This window comes from Bacillus rossius, chromosome 17, assembly GCF_032445375.1.
Source record: "Bacillus rossius redtenbacheri isolate Brsri chromosome 17, Brsri_v3, whole genome shotgun sequence".
Classification (NCBI taxonomy): Eukaryota; Metazoa; Arthropoda; class Insecta; order Phasmatodea; family Bacillidae; genus Bacillus; species Bacillus rossius.
In genome coordinates this window covers 35,995,163-36,012,533 of record NC_086344.1, presented here as the reverse complement: position 1 = coordinate 36,012,533, position 17,371 = coordinate 35,995,163, and the positions used below count along the sequence as shown (strand labels likewise).

General features: G+C 40.2%; 1 protein-coding gene across 2 annotated transcripts; it reads left to right on the top strand.

Moving 5' to 3' along the window:
• The first annotated feature begins 234 nt into the window (after positions 1-234).
• On the top strand, positions 235-3,429 carry LOC134540701 (WD repeat-containing protein 18). Of its 2 annotated transcripts, none has more exons than XM_063383581.1 (2): positions 235-357; positions 1,514-3,428. In XM_063383581.1, the coding sequence occupies exon 2, from the start codon at positions 1,542-1,544 to the stop codon at positions 2,898-2,900; it is 1,359 nt and encodes a 452-aa protein (XP_063239651.1). In that variant the 5' UTR covers positions 235-357; positions 1,514-1,541; the 3' UTR covers positions 2,901-3,428. The 2 variants fall into 2 exon arrangements, with proteins under 2 accessions (XP_063239651.1, XP_063239650.1); XM_063383580.1 differs by lacking the exon at positions 235-357 and adding an exon at positions 392-522 and having other exon boundaries at positions 1,514-3,429.
• The last annotated feature ends 13,942 nt before the right edge of the window (positions 3,430-17,371 follow it).

Sequence of the window (17,371 nt, the reverse complement as noted above, 5' to 3'; positions counted from 1 at the left end):
TATTAAACTTTAATCTGATGGTGCACCTTTCTTGATTCGCACCTTCGTTAAGAACATCTGTGAAAATGTTTCCTCAAAAATAAAATGTTGTAATAATAAAAATAAATATGTTAAGAACGTAAATTACAGTTTGTGCACGATTTACATTATTAAAAAAAGATTTATAATTTAGCTCTGAATTTGAACATTCTGATGTTGGTACATGCCGATAGTTCGTGTACAATTAGCGCACAATGGACGTCAACTACTAGTGACAGCCCTGTACATATCTATGGATCTAAATAATCGATCGTAGTTGTGTTATCAAGTGAGCACGTGTTTTGGTTATTATTATTGTTGGTTAGTTGAAATCGTAAGGCAAGTAACGTACAATACTTCTCACAAATAATTGGGTTTTTGAATTGTGATCCGTCCTTACATTTAGTACCTTGTTAAATTATGACGTATTTAATAAATATATTAATGCCGGTTTTTATAGTGACATGATTTGGTGAAATTAAGACTTACAATGTGGAGTGCAAGGCATGTACATGCTACTGGAAAATAATCCTGTCTTAGAAATAATTAAATAATACAATTATAGTTTTGTCATTTCACACATAGTGTGAAAAAATTCCAGGCAGTAGAAAAAAGCCTTTTCAGATTTTTTTGTGCGCCCCTCTCTTAGGTACTTACCGCCAGCTATAATTTGCCTCCTTGCGAGTGTTTAGAAGTGGATATTTACATGTTTTAGCGAGACTTAACTAGTGATTTAATATAGTGAATAGAGTTGCATTGCAGTTAAGAAAAGGGGTAGGAAGATTTTCATGGCAGGACAGGAAGGTATTGGAACGGGTTGGATGAAGAGTTGCTAGGGGTGAAATATGCAAAGGACCTGAGCAGAATGTTAAAAAAAAAAAGTGAGTGAAAAGGGATGACAATTGCGATCGTAATAGTTAATCGAACTCTGAGCAGGCTGCAAGGTGAAAGGTGTTGTTAGAGACAAGATTTTATCGTTTTATTTTTAAACCAATTTCATTATTCAAACAAAGATTTTTGTGTTATTGTTTTTATCTAATAATTTCTTTTTATATTTCAGAATAGTTTACTATCCAACAAATATGACATTAAAATATATTTTAGTAGGTACTTTTTCCACCACCAAAATAGTGTCATTTTTCCATTTGGACTGATACATGATGCAGTTTCATTTTTTAATAAGTTTGTCTAGGGTAGAAATACTAAACAAAAAAAATTAAAACATAAAAAAATTTCAAACAATAGGCTAGTAGTACTTAACTAGACTAGACTAGTAGACAAACACAGTGCGGACATACAGTGACGCAAACAGTAAATACATGCAAAACAAATTTTTTGGGAGATACACGACGGACGGAGGAGCGTATGACATTGGTTGATTTTGGTTTTTGTTTTCTTTGCCCGTTCCTTGTTTTTTCTCCGTGGAATACAGTGCACGTCCAGAATAATGATTCAAGTCAGAGGGGAAAGAACCGGGGAGCATGGTGGGTTGCAGGCGGGGGCGTAGCGAGCGGAGAGCCGCCATGAACGGCCCCGTGGAGGTGGTGGTGCTGAGCGACGCCTCGGGCCAGCTGGGCAGTGCATCCGTGCTGGACCCGCAAACGGGCAACACGCTCATCACGTACCGGGGCGGCGGGCCGGTCCCCGCCAGGGCGCTGGGCCTGCTGGGGGGCGACCACGTGCTGTGCGCGGACGAGAAGAGACCGCTGCTGCATGCGTGGGCGCTGCACAGCCAGGAGCCGGTGCACCGGGGCGTGCGGCTGGTGACGCCGGGGCGCGTCGCCGCGCTGGCGGCCTCGCCGGACGGCACCCACGTGGTGGCGGCTGTGGCGGAGAAGCTGCACGTCTGGCAGGTGGCGTCCGGCTGCATGGTGGGCGTGGCGGAAGGCCACGCGGGCGCCGTGACGGCGGTGCGGTTCCTGGACGACGGCTCGCACTTTGTGTCGGCCGGCGAGGACTGCGCGGTGGCCGTGTGGTCGCTGGCGCAGCTGGCGAGCGTCGGCCGGGCGGCGGTGCACGAGCCGGGGAGGCGGACGCCGCCCCGCCACGTGTTCCGGGACCACAGCCTGCCCGTGTCGGACCTGCATGTGGGCGCTGGCGGCGCGCGGGCCCGGGTCTTCACCGCCTCGGCCGACCGCACCTGCAAGGTGTACGATCTTTCGTCCGGCACCCTGCTGCTGACCGTGGTCTTCGACCGGTGCCTGACCGCCGTCGCGGCGGACGCCCTGGAGGGCGAGGCCTTCGTGGGGACTGCCGCCGGGGACATCTTCCAGTTCAGCCTCCGCGACCCGCCCAGGGGACGCGAGCAGCTGGTCCACCGTGACGAGGCCAAGATGTTCGTGGGCCACACTGGCGCGGTGACCTGCCTGTCCGTCTCCCTCGACGGCGCGACGCTGCTCTCGGGGTCCAGTGACCGCAGCGTGGTCCTGTGGGACGTGCCGAGCCGGCAGGCCGTGAGGACGCTGCCGTGCAAGGGCGCCGTCAGCAACGCCTTCTTCCACCTGGCCCCCCGGCGGCTGTTCTCTGAGCCGTCTGGGCCGCGAGTTACCCTGCACAGTCTCCAGCGGAGCACGCTCGCCAACGCGAGGGAGCTGGTGGTGGACGTGGTGACCACAGAGGAGACCGGCCTTGAACCGGAGGACCCGTCCGCGTCCTTGGAGGACGCGAGCAGTGAGCTGGAGCACGTCCGGACGATCGCGGAGCTCAAGAAGATCAACGCGCTCCTGTACAAGTTCGCGGCCGAGAAGCTACTGCAGCCGTTCACGGACGCGGTTGGGCAGACGGACGAGACGGCAGCAGACGACCCCTCGTCAGTTCAGAACAAGAAGAGGAAGAAGAGAATCAAGAAGAAGAAAGCCAAGAATAAATATAAGATACTGTGATGCATTCTATCCACGGATAAAAAAATTCCAAGACATTAAACTAATGTAAATGAAGGTTTTTTTTAAATTTGTTCATGACTTTTTTTTTTTGCTGATTCTATTGTATGTTCGCTCTGGAAAGTACAGTAAATACATCACTGATGGTTTTTGTCATTCCTAGCCTTGTTTTTTTCCCCCCTAAACGTGGTGTTTTTGTCTATGTAAACTGTTATTAAAATGCGTCAGTGGATGATGCAGGTTTAATCTTGGTTTCGCTGAATAGGTACACTCTCAATAGAAGGTCTTTGGGTTGATCGCTCAATTTTGTTTACAGGAAATAAATTTTTTGAGCTACAAAATTATTATTATTCTCTTCATCTCATAGGGTAAATCTACTTGCGAAGGACTATATGCAAGATTTTATGGGTTAATTTTCTAAAACAAGAGATTTTGGTGTTACTTTTTTTTAGTTTTGTATGATATCTGTTCAGTAAAAAAAGTAGCATATTACTGAACAAATGTGACACTTAAATGTTCCGTGGTTCTAATTTCTTTTAAACTTTCTCAATATAATTTGTAATATACATGTTTAATTTTTTTAGAGCAAATAAAATAAATCTGTTAAGTATTTTCTGTGTTTGAAAAATGTTCATAATGTAAAATTTAAGTAAATAATTAATAACTGCAAGATTAAAAAAAGAAAAAAAATTTCATATCTTTTTTTTAAAAATTAAATTTTAGTACAAAACATCATGCTAAATAAATTACCTTCCATGGATTTAATGTTTAAAAAAAATTATAGGTATTTTTCATTAGGGTTTAAGTTTTGATTAAAAATGCTGATTATTCTCACAATTTTAATTGCATTTTGGTTGCTTTGTGGTGTATTAACTTGAGTTTCGGTGTTATATGCATGCTTTTTGGTTTTGTCGCAATTCTCCATGTAATCTTGTCCCTAAAAATTGACCAAAGATTAGGGACTAAAAAAAAAATTGTCGCTTGAGCTTGAGGAGAAAGGCCACAGTCCCTCTGCATGCTCTGGCCAGCGTCGCCTGTTCATTGGCCGCTGACGGGCAAGATGTTTAAATCGTGATGCTCGAAGATTTTAAACGTACCGCAATAAGGTCTTCCTCCCCCCCCACCCCTTTTTACTGTTACAGGGTCATACGCCTCCTTAATATCGTTATGAAGTTCTTAATTTGTCTTGACCGTTAAAAATTTTAATGTTCTTTTGTTTCCGACTTGGCAGCAAACAGCGCTTTCTTCGTGTGCCCAGTACTGCTGGCAGATTTTGGCCTCATGATTAGATTTTATGTTCTAAAAAATTATTTTGGGTATTTTTCATAGTTCGTATCTTACCTTTAAGTGTTTTGTTGCCTTACTTCAAACTTTGGAAGTTAATATAATATGTGATCATAGTAAATGGTTGGATTATATAATTCAGATAAACTGCTCGGGTTAGATTGTGTTCCAGAGATATTTCTGTACAATAGGGGCTTATCTGTGAGAATTTAACCGACTAAAAATATAATTTTTTTTTTCATTGTTATTTTCTTGAGGTACATTTGTGATATTGCAAATGGTTTTCTACCTGTTGATAGTAATGAAGGCGATAAAGTTGAGAGGGTACGAACCGTGTGTTAAAACATTCTCGAAAGCAGAGATGCTAGTGCATAACAGGTTAAGTGGCACCATTAAAACTAATTTTGTAAAATACTTTTTTTATTTTTTTGGGTACACACGGGCTGATTGCGAAATAAAGCATTCAGCTATTTGCTTTTATATAATTGTTTGTTTTTGGTTAATTTTTTTTCTAACTGTAACAAGCTAAACTAGGCCTACTGCATTCCTCTACCACTGAATCAGTCTGCTGGAAAATGTTACACCCCCTTTTTTAGTTACCACCACAATTTATTCTACGAAAGCTCTCTAGTGACGCCGAATCATGTTCCTTGTGAAAATACCACTTCTGTATCGCTCCAATTTCGCAGCAGACACAATACAGTTCTTTTGCACATCTTTGAAGAAATGGCCCTTCTTTAGTTCACTAGAAGGAGATATCGTAGCTTAGCAAACAATACCGCCTAACTTGCACAGATACAATTTTAATGGAAAAACTCATATAGACAGCAGCACCACTGCACAAAAATGGCACCCGCCCGAATAGGGAAAGCAGTCTTGCCAACTGCGGTAGGCTCCACGCTAAGGGCAGGCGTAGTTGGTTGCCCTTGCTTCCTTTAAAATAAATAAAGTATTCAAAATGTTTGAAAATAAAAATAGCATTGCATCAAATACACACTATATGTGCTTGAAAATAAGCATTATTATTATTTTTTTTGTTATGTTTAAATGTTATTTAGCCGGTATTGTTACCTAAGAGACGATTTCGAACAGACTCCATTCAGTTCGAGATGCAAATATCAGGTGTCCCCTGGAAGAAAGGACAGATGCAGGGTGACAAGAAACGGGTGACAGGTGTGACGGTCATCTGTGTCAGTGACAGTCCCGGCCTCCAACACAGGAGACTGGTGGCCGGGGTACATCATGGTTAGATGGAAAGTCAGAAATTTCGAAATGTGAAACAACAAATTTTGTCAACAGTTTTGACAGCCGACAATGAAGTGCAAGGGCGCCCATACCTATGGGCAGTGTGGGTCCGTGGCTCTTCCTAGCTTTCAGGCAAAGAAAGAAAAGTTAGGTGTTCTTGAGCATTTTGGGCAAATCTTGAGTCCTTTAAGGCCATTTTTGGCCATTTTTTTTTTTGTCATTTGCGATGGTTTTCCCTCTCCCCCTACAAATTCTGCCCCTCCCTTACAAACTTTCATATGGGCGCCCTTGATGAAGTGTAGCAGTTTGTGGCATTTTATAAAAGGTACTATACCAATTAATGTTATTTTAAACCTATTTCACTGAAGGAAAAATTATTTATAATCTTAGCTAAAATAGCATCTATTTCAGAAATAAAAAAAATTCCATAAATTATTATAATTTTTACGGCCCCTTCTTTTGGTCCTGAAAACAAGACTGCCAGATTAGAAAGCACATGCTGTTCTGTTCCACAGAATTGTGTAGAGAGGTGGTATCTATGCATTCCCACCTTTCGCTATGCCCCTCGTCTAGGGATGATAACAATGTTTATATTTCAAGGCAAACTATCGACATTTTGATATCTATATTTAAATACCAATATCTCCTCAATATCAATATTTTGCCCCTATGATATAAAAATGTAACAAAATAATATTTGTCACTTTTCTCCTCCATCCCCAATTATAAAATAATATGTAATACCATTTCTAACTGTACACCCTTACAGTACAAATACTCCATAGTTGGAAATGACAATAGTGAATAATAAAATATTGGAAAATTACTCAGTAGTATACTTTTGACTTATTAAGGTAAATTCATTATGAAAGCTTAAGGGGATTGGTGCACCAGCATCGTATAAAAAAAAAAAATATATTTGTTAATGATTCAGCTGCTAGAGAATATTTGAACCATTCTGGTGTAAAATTTAATTTTTTATTTTTTTATTTTAATTAAGTTATTGCTGATTTTCGGTATTTTTTTTTAATTCAAGCTTTATTAAAAAACTATAAAGAATTCAGTGGTAAAACTTTCGCAGATAAATTTTCAGACACGGGAGATATGACTGTGACCATTATTTTATCTGTAATCATTATTAATTTAACGTATTTACAATTTGAATTTTAATAACTGAGCTGCTACGAAATTGCGTGATATTCATTTGCGAATTTAATAACATTCGCGTTTTCATTTGTAATTCAAACGCCTACATATATGTCGGCTGAATGATTGACTTTATTTTAGTCTTTAGCTTATTGCAGTCGGACCTAAAGTAAAAACGTAGCTGTAGAAATTTGAGTCGCGTGCAAGCTCGGATACGAGGAATTATGGAGCGCGCTGGACAGTAGTGACACCTTGCGACAGTTTTCCAAACTTTTTGCAGCTCGTTCCCACTCTGCCACAGCTGTCTGCTGTTTACGAAGGGGAGACAGGATTTCGCGGGAAACTGATATGAAGGTCAACGTACTCATTTTCAGTAGATAAGAGAACGTGTTTGGTTTAGCTCGGCGTATAATTGAATGGTTATTCTCTGTTGTTATTTAGCACAGTGATTTAGCTAGATGTTTTTTGTTGCAGCGTAAGATTTATTCAGGAATAAAATGCAGAAGAAACCTCCACCAAGAGTACACAAAAGAACAAAACTATCGAAAGCCATTAGAGCGCTTAGAAAAAAGAATAAAGAAAGATAACGAGATTATTTTACTATAGCTTTTTTTACCATATATTTATTTTTCAGAGTTGAGTATGTACAACGCGATGGACGCGACAACAAAAAGATGTGTAAAATTGTAAACATGTTTTTTTTTTTTTCAGCAATGCGTGAACCATTCATAAACTATACTCAACATGTATCCGTATAATTACGTTTGAATTTTTTTTTTATGGCAGGCATCAATGTTAACAAGTTTATTAAGCCACAATAGACTTTTTTCAGAAAACTAAGTGTAGCAGAAAACACTCAACATAGTCTCACACAAAATCAGTTTACATGAATGCAGTTTTAAGAAGTAAGCAACGTAAATAATAGTTAAACATCATTTAATATCTGCTGGTAACGTTTCCAAAGTATCAGCTTCGCCTTCATTCACGAACAATATTCGTGAGTTTATTTATGTATTTTTGCTGGCTATTCGTTGGTGACTGTTAGGACTGCAAAATTAGTAAATATTTTTCACCCTATCCTGAGTTAAATCTAAGTGTGCGCGGTTAGATGAGGACCTAGATGTGTCTCAGGCTTACGCCTTTACACTCTACTCATGCGGGGTATTAACCATGCGCGTAAGAGCGCGTTGCCATTAACCTGTAGGATAGTCTCAACAATCCTCTACGGACTCGAAAAATGTCACCTGCTCATTGGCTACTTGACTTGTGATAACTGTTTGTTGTAATGCCTGTGATTCATCGTTAGAGACCTGAAAAATTCGCGGGTTCATTTCGTGTTATGCTAAAATTCAAATAATTATACCTTAGTGCTGCTTCTGTCATTGGTTTATTGTTAATCTGGAGGACTGAGGGCCAGTTAGAGACCCTCACTCATAGAAGTGTCGAATCACAGGCCACCCAGTTAAGGCGACACACAAGTCAGCAGCCAATGAACAGTTGGCATTTGCCCGAGTGTGTAGATGATATTGGAGTCTATCCTGGAGGTCATTGAACCCGCGAATTTTTCCGGTCTCTATTCATCGTTGATTTGGATGAGGAGTTTTCAGTGATTCAGAGCCTCCCATTTAACTGTGGCCAAATTGAAGAAGCAGTACACATGTTACATGCTTGAATTCATAGCGAATGGAAACAACAAATATTTACTGATTTAGTGGTTGGTAAAAAAAAAATATTATTCGTATCGCGTCCATCGCTTCGCGCCATGTTGGCTCCTATATTATATGGATTTACAAAATATAACGATTCATTTACGACACTTAAGATAAGGTGTGTAGGATTTTAAGAATTCACTTGAATTATTATTTAAGAACATATTTCAGGATAACTTGTGAAGACGCTCGTACAGACGGCACCGGTTGTGATGACTCATTGTTACCAGAGCAGGGGCCATCTCGTGTACACGAAGTGGCATGCGAAACCTCAACATAACTCGAAAATCAATAAGTGTTACATTGAAATGTGTCCACTACAAATTTTCAGGAATTATAATTTTGAAATTGAGTAGAAATATTCCTGCAATTAGCATTAAGTATATTTTAATAGACATTGAAAGCGAATCATTAAGTAGCTTCAAAATCCAAATACCAGAATACAGATAGTCTGTAACAATACAGACCTCACCGACTAGATATGGTCCAGATTGTTAATACTAACACATTTGAAAAACTGACTAGTTACTGAATATGTTGAAATTTTGTAAACCTGTTACTTTAGATGATTGGTGATGTAATAATGTCTCTTGGAAACTACATAAGATTTTAACTGCTTTTATTTCTCCATAAATTCGCAAATCACCATGGCGGCCATTTTACGATCACGATTTAGTTCTTAAATTTTAAATTAGTTTATTTGTTGAGAGCCTGGTACAATGTGTCTGACCACTAAAGCGATCCGAGCCGCGTAGTGTATACTACTGCGAGGTTGTCGAAGTAGGCTCGGGTCGGGACGAATTTCACTATGAAGAAACAAAGGTTTTTAATACATGAAAAATTATCCCAAAGCCGAAAATTTGTACAGTAGTAGAATGAACATTTCTTAGTAACACGTCAAAAGTTTAAGTACTGCCGCAAACCTTGTGCGTCACACCAAAAACGAGCAGTTAAGTCCAAAATGACAATTTTTTGCAACGATCCACAATAATGGATATTGCAAATGCAGTTTATGGAGTAGACCGTCAGTATGGAACCCAAAATAATCTAGAAACATTGCCCCATCTGAGGATAGTGATAAAAAACACAAAGTTTAAACATGTTTCTATAAAATAGACCTTTTAAATCATTAAAGTTAACGAATTCACTTTCATTCAATTTTAAGGAAATATAAATACATCTTACATAAACTTAAAGAGCCCAACGTGGAAATCGCTTAGAGTAAACGTTTTTGCATATTTATTCATCTTTAAATTGGTATATTTTTTAAGTGTCTCATACAATTAGTCTGACCACTAAAGCGATCCGAGCCGCGTAGTGTATACTACTGCGAGGTTGTCGAAGTAGGCTCGGGTCGGGACGAATTTCGCTGTTAAGAAACAAAAATTATTAATACATGGAAAATTATCCCAAAGCAAAAATTTTGTACAGTAGTAGAATGAACATTTCTTAGTAACACGTCAAAAGTTTACCGATGAAACCTTGTGATCACACCAATAATGAGCAGTTGAGTCCTTAATGATAATTTATACAATGATCCACAAAAATGTTTCGTAAATTTAATAACTTTAATACTTTTTTAAGCCGGTTCTCATTATGGCACCAAAGTAATATAAAATAATGTCCTACATGGTAACTGTGATAAACACCTCAAAGTTTAAACGTCCTATTATTAAATTGGTAATTTTAATCATAAAAGGTAAGAAATATATATATTTTTTATAGAAATTTGACTACATGTTACATAAATTTGTTGAGCGTAGCGTCAAAATCACTTCATAAATATTGTCTGTGTTTTTTTTTTTGTAAAGTTTAAATGTGTATATTTTGAGTGTCTGGTACAATAGTCTGACCACTGATGTATTTCAAGCTGCGTAGTGTGTGTGCATCAGTGTTAAAGTCGCTCGTGCTGGGACGTTTTTTGCTCCAGAAAACTAAGGTTTTTAATGTATGGTAATTCCAGACTGAATTTTACTCTGAAAGAATAAAAGTTTCCTAACTGCAAGTGATTTTTGCTGCAAACGTAGATAAAAATCTTCCAGGATGCGATTTGCTTAGGTAAAAATATTAGTATGATCGACTCTTTAATTTCTAAATTATAAATAAATAACAATAGAACTTCCCGGAAAGTTGTGATAAACTAACGATATTGCGCGAGTAGCACACCCGTACGTGACTACAGAGAAAGGCTATTTTCCTTGACCGTTAGGATTTCTGGGACGAACACCCTCTCACAGCTGGGGTCATAAAATACGGCCAAACTCTTGCAAAAACATCCACCACCGCTCTTTGCCACTAGCAATTCAACGAAGTAAGCTAGGCGCAGCACTCCAATGAATTAACTTAGAAAAAAATTACTAAATATGTAATTCTATCAATACATTTTACAACACAACTTATGTTTTATTTATTTTCTGGAAAAAAATAATATTATCATACGAATTATGTTATAAAAGTGACAAAACTCAATAAGCACATTTACGGTGTATCGTTTTCTTCAACTGTTATGTAGTAAACTAATTTCATACAATTAAATATATATATTTTATAATATAGGCTACATAAAAATTTTGCACAGATATGATCTAAAATAATATACTTAATGTATTAGAAATAAAAAATAATTATATTTTTTGGTATTAAAATAATTTTTAATAATAAAATTTCTGTAACAAAATACGAACACACGTATATAAAACCAGAGGTCCTCTAGAATTTTGATTTACAAGTTCCAAGCAGAAATTGTTTATTGTTAATTTTATTGTATCAAAAATCATTCATATAAGAAAAAAGAATATGAATATCTAAATAGATGTAACATGAATACACCCTATCATATGCATTAAATATATTTTAAGTAATCCCTAAATAAGACCAAGTTTATTGAGTGTCGCAATACGCAGCGTGTTTCAAAGCCCGCCGGCCGTGAAAGATCAGTACGGCCGCAGTACACTGCAACGCTCGGGCAGCTTTAATGAGGCAACTAATTATGCTAGACTCTTTATAAATATACTATCTTAAAGCTAAAAGTATAATTAAAAACATTTATTTAGACATTTTTTCGCATTGAGCTCTTCAAATTGGTGTAAATCGTATTTTTATCTGGGTGGCAAATATAAAAAAAATATATGTCGTGAATTAATCGCTTTATATCATATCTGAAATATTAAAAAAAATTTATTTCTAACATTAATGGGTGTATTACAGTTTCTAGATTATTTTGGTAAGTTTACGGACAGTCAAAATTAAAAACTGTATAAATGGGTAGCATTTTAATGGACTGATGCAAGTTGCTGTCACCTAGGACTTAAATGCAAATTTTCGGTGATAACGCACAAGGTCTACAGCGGTAAACTTTCGTTATGTTATTAAGCATAGTCAACTCTACCACAGTACAAAAATTCAGCTTTGGACAAATTTTTCAAAGGTTGTCTTGGTTTCCTGGAGTAACACGAAAGTCTACGCGGGGAAGGGCGGCTACCTGATCCGAGAATGAAAGATAGTGTGAGATGGGAAGCGAAGATAAGAGCTGGTTGGGTGTCCGTGTTGGAGAGAGAGAGAGAGAGAGAGAGAAAGGCGATATTGTGGAAGACCTTCGAAAGATTCCCGCTAGATGGCAGGCCTCAGAGCTGCAATCTTAGACAACCTCCCCCCACGGAAGCTCTCGCCACTAACTTGCCACGCCGCTGCTTTTCATCACTGGGGCGAAGCCCCTCAGCGCGGGGGAGGTACAAGCCTTTTTAGGGGCTCTTGTCCTCCCTTTTTGTCATCATACATTTTTGTGAGGAGGAAGAAGGAATGAACCCCCTCCCCCTCTTGTCAAGTTTGTGATGGTTGCTGGAAGCGAGCACACTCCCAGCTGGTCTTCGATACAGAGGAAAAATGTTGCCATTTTTCCCCCGGGTTTCCTTTTGGTTTTCTACCCCCCTTTGCCCACTAAGGATGAGGTCGAACGCAGGTTTACCCCCCCTGCGCATTTGCCCTAAGACGGTCGGTAATTTAGAAAAATCGTGGGTCTTTATTTTAATAGAATGGGTGAATTTAAACATTAGGCCGAAAGTGTTATTTTCAAGCTAGTCGGTGGTCGGGGAATGCGTCCTGGTCTCCAAAATAAAATAATGAGCAAGTAATGAATTAATTAATTAATTAATAATTAATTAATTGGTGTTGGCTTTAAATTAATTTCATGGCTTGGCTGTGACGAGGTCGGTGCTTCGTTCGTTGTGTAGGGACATTGGCTCTGGCCAATTATTTGCACAGTTTTTCTCTGCTTAGATTTTATTTTTTTTTTTTTTTTAAACTTTTGCGGAATTTAATAATATTAATTTTAATTTTATTAATTGGTTGTGTATGAATTTATTTGGTTATTTATGTGTTGGTACGAGAAAAATACCGCGAGTATTGTGGTGAAAAAACTGGCTGATAGTGGCGAAGTCGGTGCTTCGCTCTGGTTGGCTGGTGGTATTTGGCTCTAGCCAATCACAGCGCAGTCCGCTCTGCGGGCCGGCCGCGGTGTTTGCTGTGAGTTTAACACGCGATGCTGGATTCCCGTGGCTTGGGGACAGGTAGTTTTGGTGTTGTCCTGGCAATTGCGACCTTATTCGCAGCCCGTGAAGGTCGTCAGGGCCTGAACGAGCAGGAGGGTTTTCATAGAAGGATCGGAGACTGTATTGGCGAGGAGCATGTATGGTTTGAGGTGTGACATGAAGGAGGCAAAGTTGGTTTCTCGGAGGAATTTTAGTAGGTCCTGAAGGTCAGAAAGTGCAGACGGGATGCCACTACAGTCGTCGCGAGAGGATGGATCGGGGGTGGGGCGGGGATTGGAGAGGCGAGCTGCGGGATCGCCAGATTTTGTGCTGTTTTTAGCCGCCTGTGCGTAGGAGAATGTGGTCTGTACTGGTCTTGAAGGTGGAGCTGTCGAGAGGAATGGGAAGCTGGCTGGCGAGACTTGAGGGACATTCTGTTTTAGTTTTTCAACTCGCAAGTTTGCGGAATCCTGTCTGGCCTGGACTAGGTTGAGGTATATTGGGCAGAGTTTTGAATTTCCCTCATGAATACCTTTCCCTTTGCAATTTGCGCAATTAGGGTTTTTATCGAGATGTGGACAGGCGGCGTGAGTATGGGGCCCGGCGCAGTGTTGACAACGTGTCGCCAGGCGGCAGAAGTTTTTGGTGTGCGAAAACTGCCAGCAGTTTTTGCACTGGGCGACATCAGATACTCGTTTTTTATACTGAGTAACGACTACTCTCGTCATGTTGATCACAGATAGTGTCGTGAGAGGCGGCAGGGTGTCGTTCTTGCTAGCCGTTACGCAGAAGCGGGGAAGGGGCTCCTCCCAGGAGTGAGTCGGGTCGACAGGGTCAGTGGTTCGTGCCTTGAATTGGTAAACGTCCAGGACTGAATACCCGCGCGCCTCGAGGTCCTCTTTGATTGCGGCTGTGGGAGTCTGCTTTGGCATTTTGATTACCACTTTTTGTGGCAGCTCTGAGGCCGTGCTGAAGGTGTAGAAAGGTATAGGGGCCGATTCAAGATACTGTTTAATCAGGTGGTATGCCTGCTCGGTCTCGCATGCGATCTGAAGCCCCTCCCGCACAAGGGCTAGTTGTGCGCCGCCAGGGGCCAAGGCTCGCACGCGAGTGACGAGCTGGTTGTAAAGACTGGTATCGGGTACGACCAGCCTCAGAGCGTGCTTGTTAATTCGCTTGGCGCGCGGGGTGGCAGGCTGTGCTGCTGTGCCCTGTGTGCCTGTGGGGCCTGCAATGTTCAGTGATGAAAAATTCTGTGCGGTCGCAACTGCGGATGCAGGCTCACGTGTAGTAGCGCCGTGTGTGGACTGAGTTGCGGGAGATGTTGAATCTAGAGCTGACCCTGCCGTGGGGGTGGAGGGGGGGCCCGCTGTGTCAGCGAGCGGCTCGTAACGGTTCGAGACCGCAAGGGGCCGCGGCGTGGTCGCCTGCGGAATTTTCCGTTGTCTTTTGGTTTCGTGTTGCCATCCTTGGGTATTCTCGGGGTGCTCCCTGTCCATCCTTGCACTGTCTCGTAAAAATGCTGCGTACAATTCCGCTGATACTGTCATGGAATTAACCGAGGTCCTGGAGGTAACAGAATCGCAGTCTGAGTCGGGGTATGTGCCTGTGTCCATGGTTGCGTCCGTGTTGTCCTGGGAGGAAACGATTAAATTTATGGTGCCGTGCCTAACGGACTGAAAACTGCCGCCAGGATAGGCTGCGCCGGGTGGTGTTTTGTCTGGCATGGACTTGGCTGGGGGTCCCTGCTCGCTCATTCCGCCAACCCCCCTCAGGGCCGGCCCTAAGGCCCGGTCGCGGGAGGGGCAGGAAGCCACGGGTGTGTCCTGTGTTCGGTGTTCTTTAGGGGCAGTCTGAAGAAAGTGTTGTAAATCTATTACGCTGTAAGAGGACTCGCCGCTGACCCAAACGGGCTAGGCTCGAGGTGGCCGTTCGGGATTTATAACTTCCCTCAGGCCGGCTGTCACTCTTGTGTCCGCGAGCTAAGAATCGAAGCGATGCGCAGAGAGGAGGCAGGGCCGCACTCCGACGATGCTCTCGACTCGGTAGCTGTGATGGAAGTGCACTAACTTGCCAAATCTCACCCGCTAGCTTATATACGTGCTGGCTGGCCGTGCAGTAGTAATAAACAAGCATTTATAAAACACTTAAGCTCATTTCCAACAAATTCTGACGAATGACTGTTTTTTTTGTCCTGCACCAATCCCCTTAAATATATCAATAACTCAATTTTACATATATTTAAATAATAATTTAATGATAAGTAAAATAATTAAATAATGGTAAAAGTTTCAATATACATTGAAAACATTAATATTTTTGAAGCCATATTTGACTAGCATCTGTATCATTCAAACAATGTATCAAAACACTAATACATATATGTATTTATGGGTGTGAAAATTATTCCATACTTACCCTAGAGAATCAAGGTGCAAAGCTTCCATCCCAAAGACATTGTGACACTTAGCTTATTAGTAAAATGGGGGTAGTACTTACCTCTCATGTAAGCTTTTACATCTCAAACCCTTTCAAATGGTGGAAATAGAGTTTGTCCCAAACACCTGGTCGCGTGGAGCTCGATAAACGTGGCACAGATGCGTTAGGTGTCCAAATTTATCAACAATTTTTCTCCTCAGCTTTTAGTAAATTATAGACAACTAGAGACCTGCAAAATTTGCGGATTCATTTCGTGATATGCTACAATTCAAATAATTATACCTTAGTGCTGCTTCTACCACTGGTTCACTGTTAATCTGGAGGACTGAGGGCCAATTAGAGACCCTCACTCATAGAAGTGTCGAATCACAGACACTCGGTCGAGACGACTCACAAGTCAGCAGCCAATGAACAGGTGGCATTTTCCCGAGTGTGTAGAGTGTAGTAGAGTCTATCCTGGAGGTCATTGAACCCGTAAATTTTTCCAGTCTCTATAGATAACTTAATAACAATAAGTTTCGGCACCAAGATTTATGAAATTATGCGAGACAAAGTTTCGTGGAAGAGGCTATATTTAATACTGCCTGTCACGCACTGCGAGGCTATTTTTATACGCTGTAAAATACCTAATGCAATTTGAATAGCGTTATCGAGTTGAGGCACAATGTTTAGAGACATTTACTGTCTGCACTTTTGACGCATCACAGCGGGACGTCCATGCGTTTGATTGTCTCAAGTGCGGAACATTTAAGGCATTGGAGTGTAGGTTTATTCGTATTTATCACGTCGTCTTATGATCTAATGGCCAGTGCATGCTAAACTAACTCTGTGAGAAATATGCTGGAGCATGATTTTAGTAATTCCTTTTATTTTTTAAAAGTCATATAGTACTTTTTTTGAACTTGATGCTCAAGTAGCCTTAAGGTTTTATGAATTTGTATTAGCAGCCTTTTTTATGTTTAACTGCACTTAAAGGTACACAATTTTTATGCCCTTATTATGCTTGTAGTACATGATGTTTATTTAAAGCTTGGTAGTATTTCTGCGCTGCAGCGTATTAATCAAGGTTACATCAGGCATGTGTATGCAGGCTTGTTTACCCAAGACGTAATGCAAAGTAATTTAAAATGTGCAAGGTCCTTTGAGCAATATTTTGTTGTTTCCTTCTTGATTATTTTGAACTCGGTTAATAATTCGGGGGTGCCAAGTGTGTTTGAAATTGATGTCCTGGCTCTGAAATCTATTATACATCCCCAAGACTTTTCTCACGATCATGTAAACAATGCGGAACGTGAAGTATTAAATTTAATTTAAGGTTGTTCAAACCCAAAATTATATTAAAAATTTATTTAAATGTACTTTAAAAGTATTTAGAACGAGTATTAGTAATTAGTACTGTAAATTAATTTTAATGGGAGCATTGTCTGGATTAAAATTGTAGTCAGCCATGCACACTTACCTGATTGGAAACTGAAATATTTTTATTATAATACTCTATTATGTAAAAAAAAAGAAAAAAAAATTTGATTAGCGCTCTGTTTTACTGGAACAAATTAGGGCATTACTTCGAGGGGTGGGATTTACAATGTTTGTCTAAATAGTTTGGATGAAATAATTTTAATCAATTTTTTTTTTACGGACATTGCTTTAACCGTGGTTTCCCGGTTATCCGCGGACCCCTTGCCAATGATTACCTCGGATAATCAGGTGTCTACTGTGTGCATGAAAAAACGTTCAGCTTCAACTTCAAAGACGTATACTGGCCTTGGAAAGCAAACCAACCATAAGATGTACAGAGATTTCCAACTTATTTTGTCATGATTAACCTGCAGCTGAAGTTTGTAGGTGAAATTCAGACCCACCCTGTATTATGGCGGAAAACAATTTTTTTTTTTTAAATAAATAAAACTTATGTTAAATCACGGTAAAAAAATTTCTGTGCGGATGAAAAAAAAATTAGGAAAATATTTCCCTGGATTACCTGTATTATGGCTGAAATACTTTTTCAAAATAAAACTAATATTAAATCACAGTAAAATAATTTCTGCATGAACCAAAAAAAAAAATTAGGAAAATATTTCTCTGGAACACCTGTATTATGGCGGAAAAACTTTTTCAAAATAAA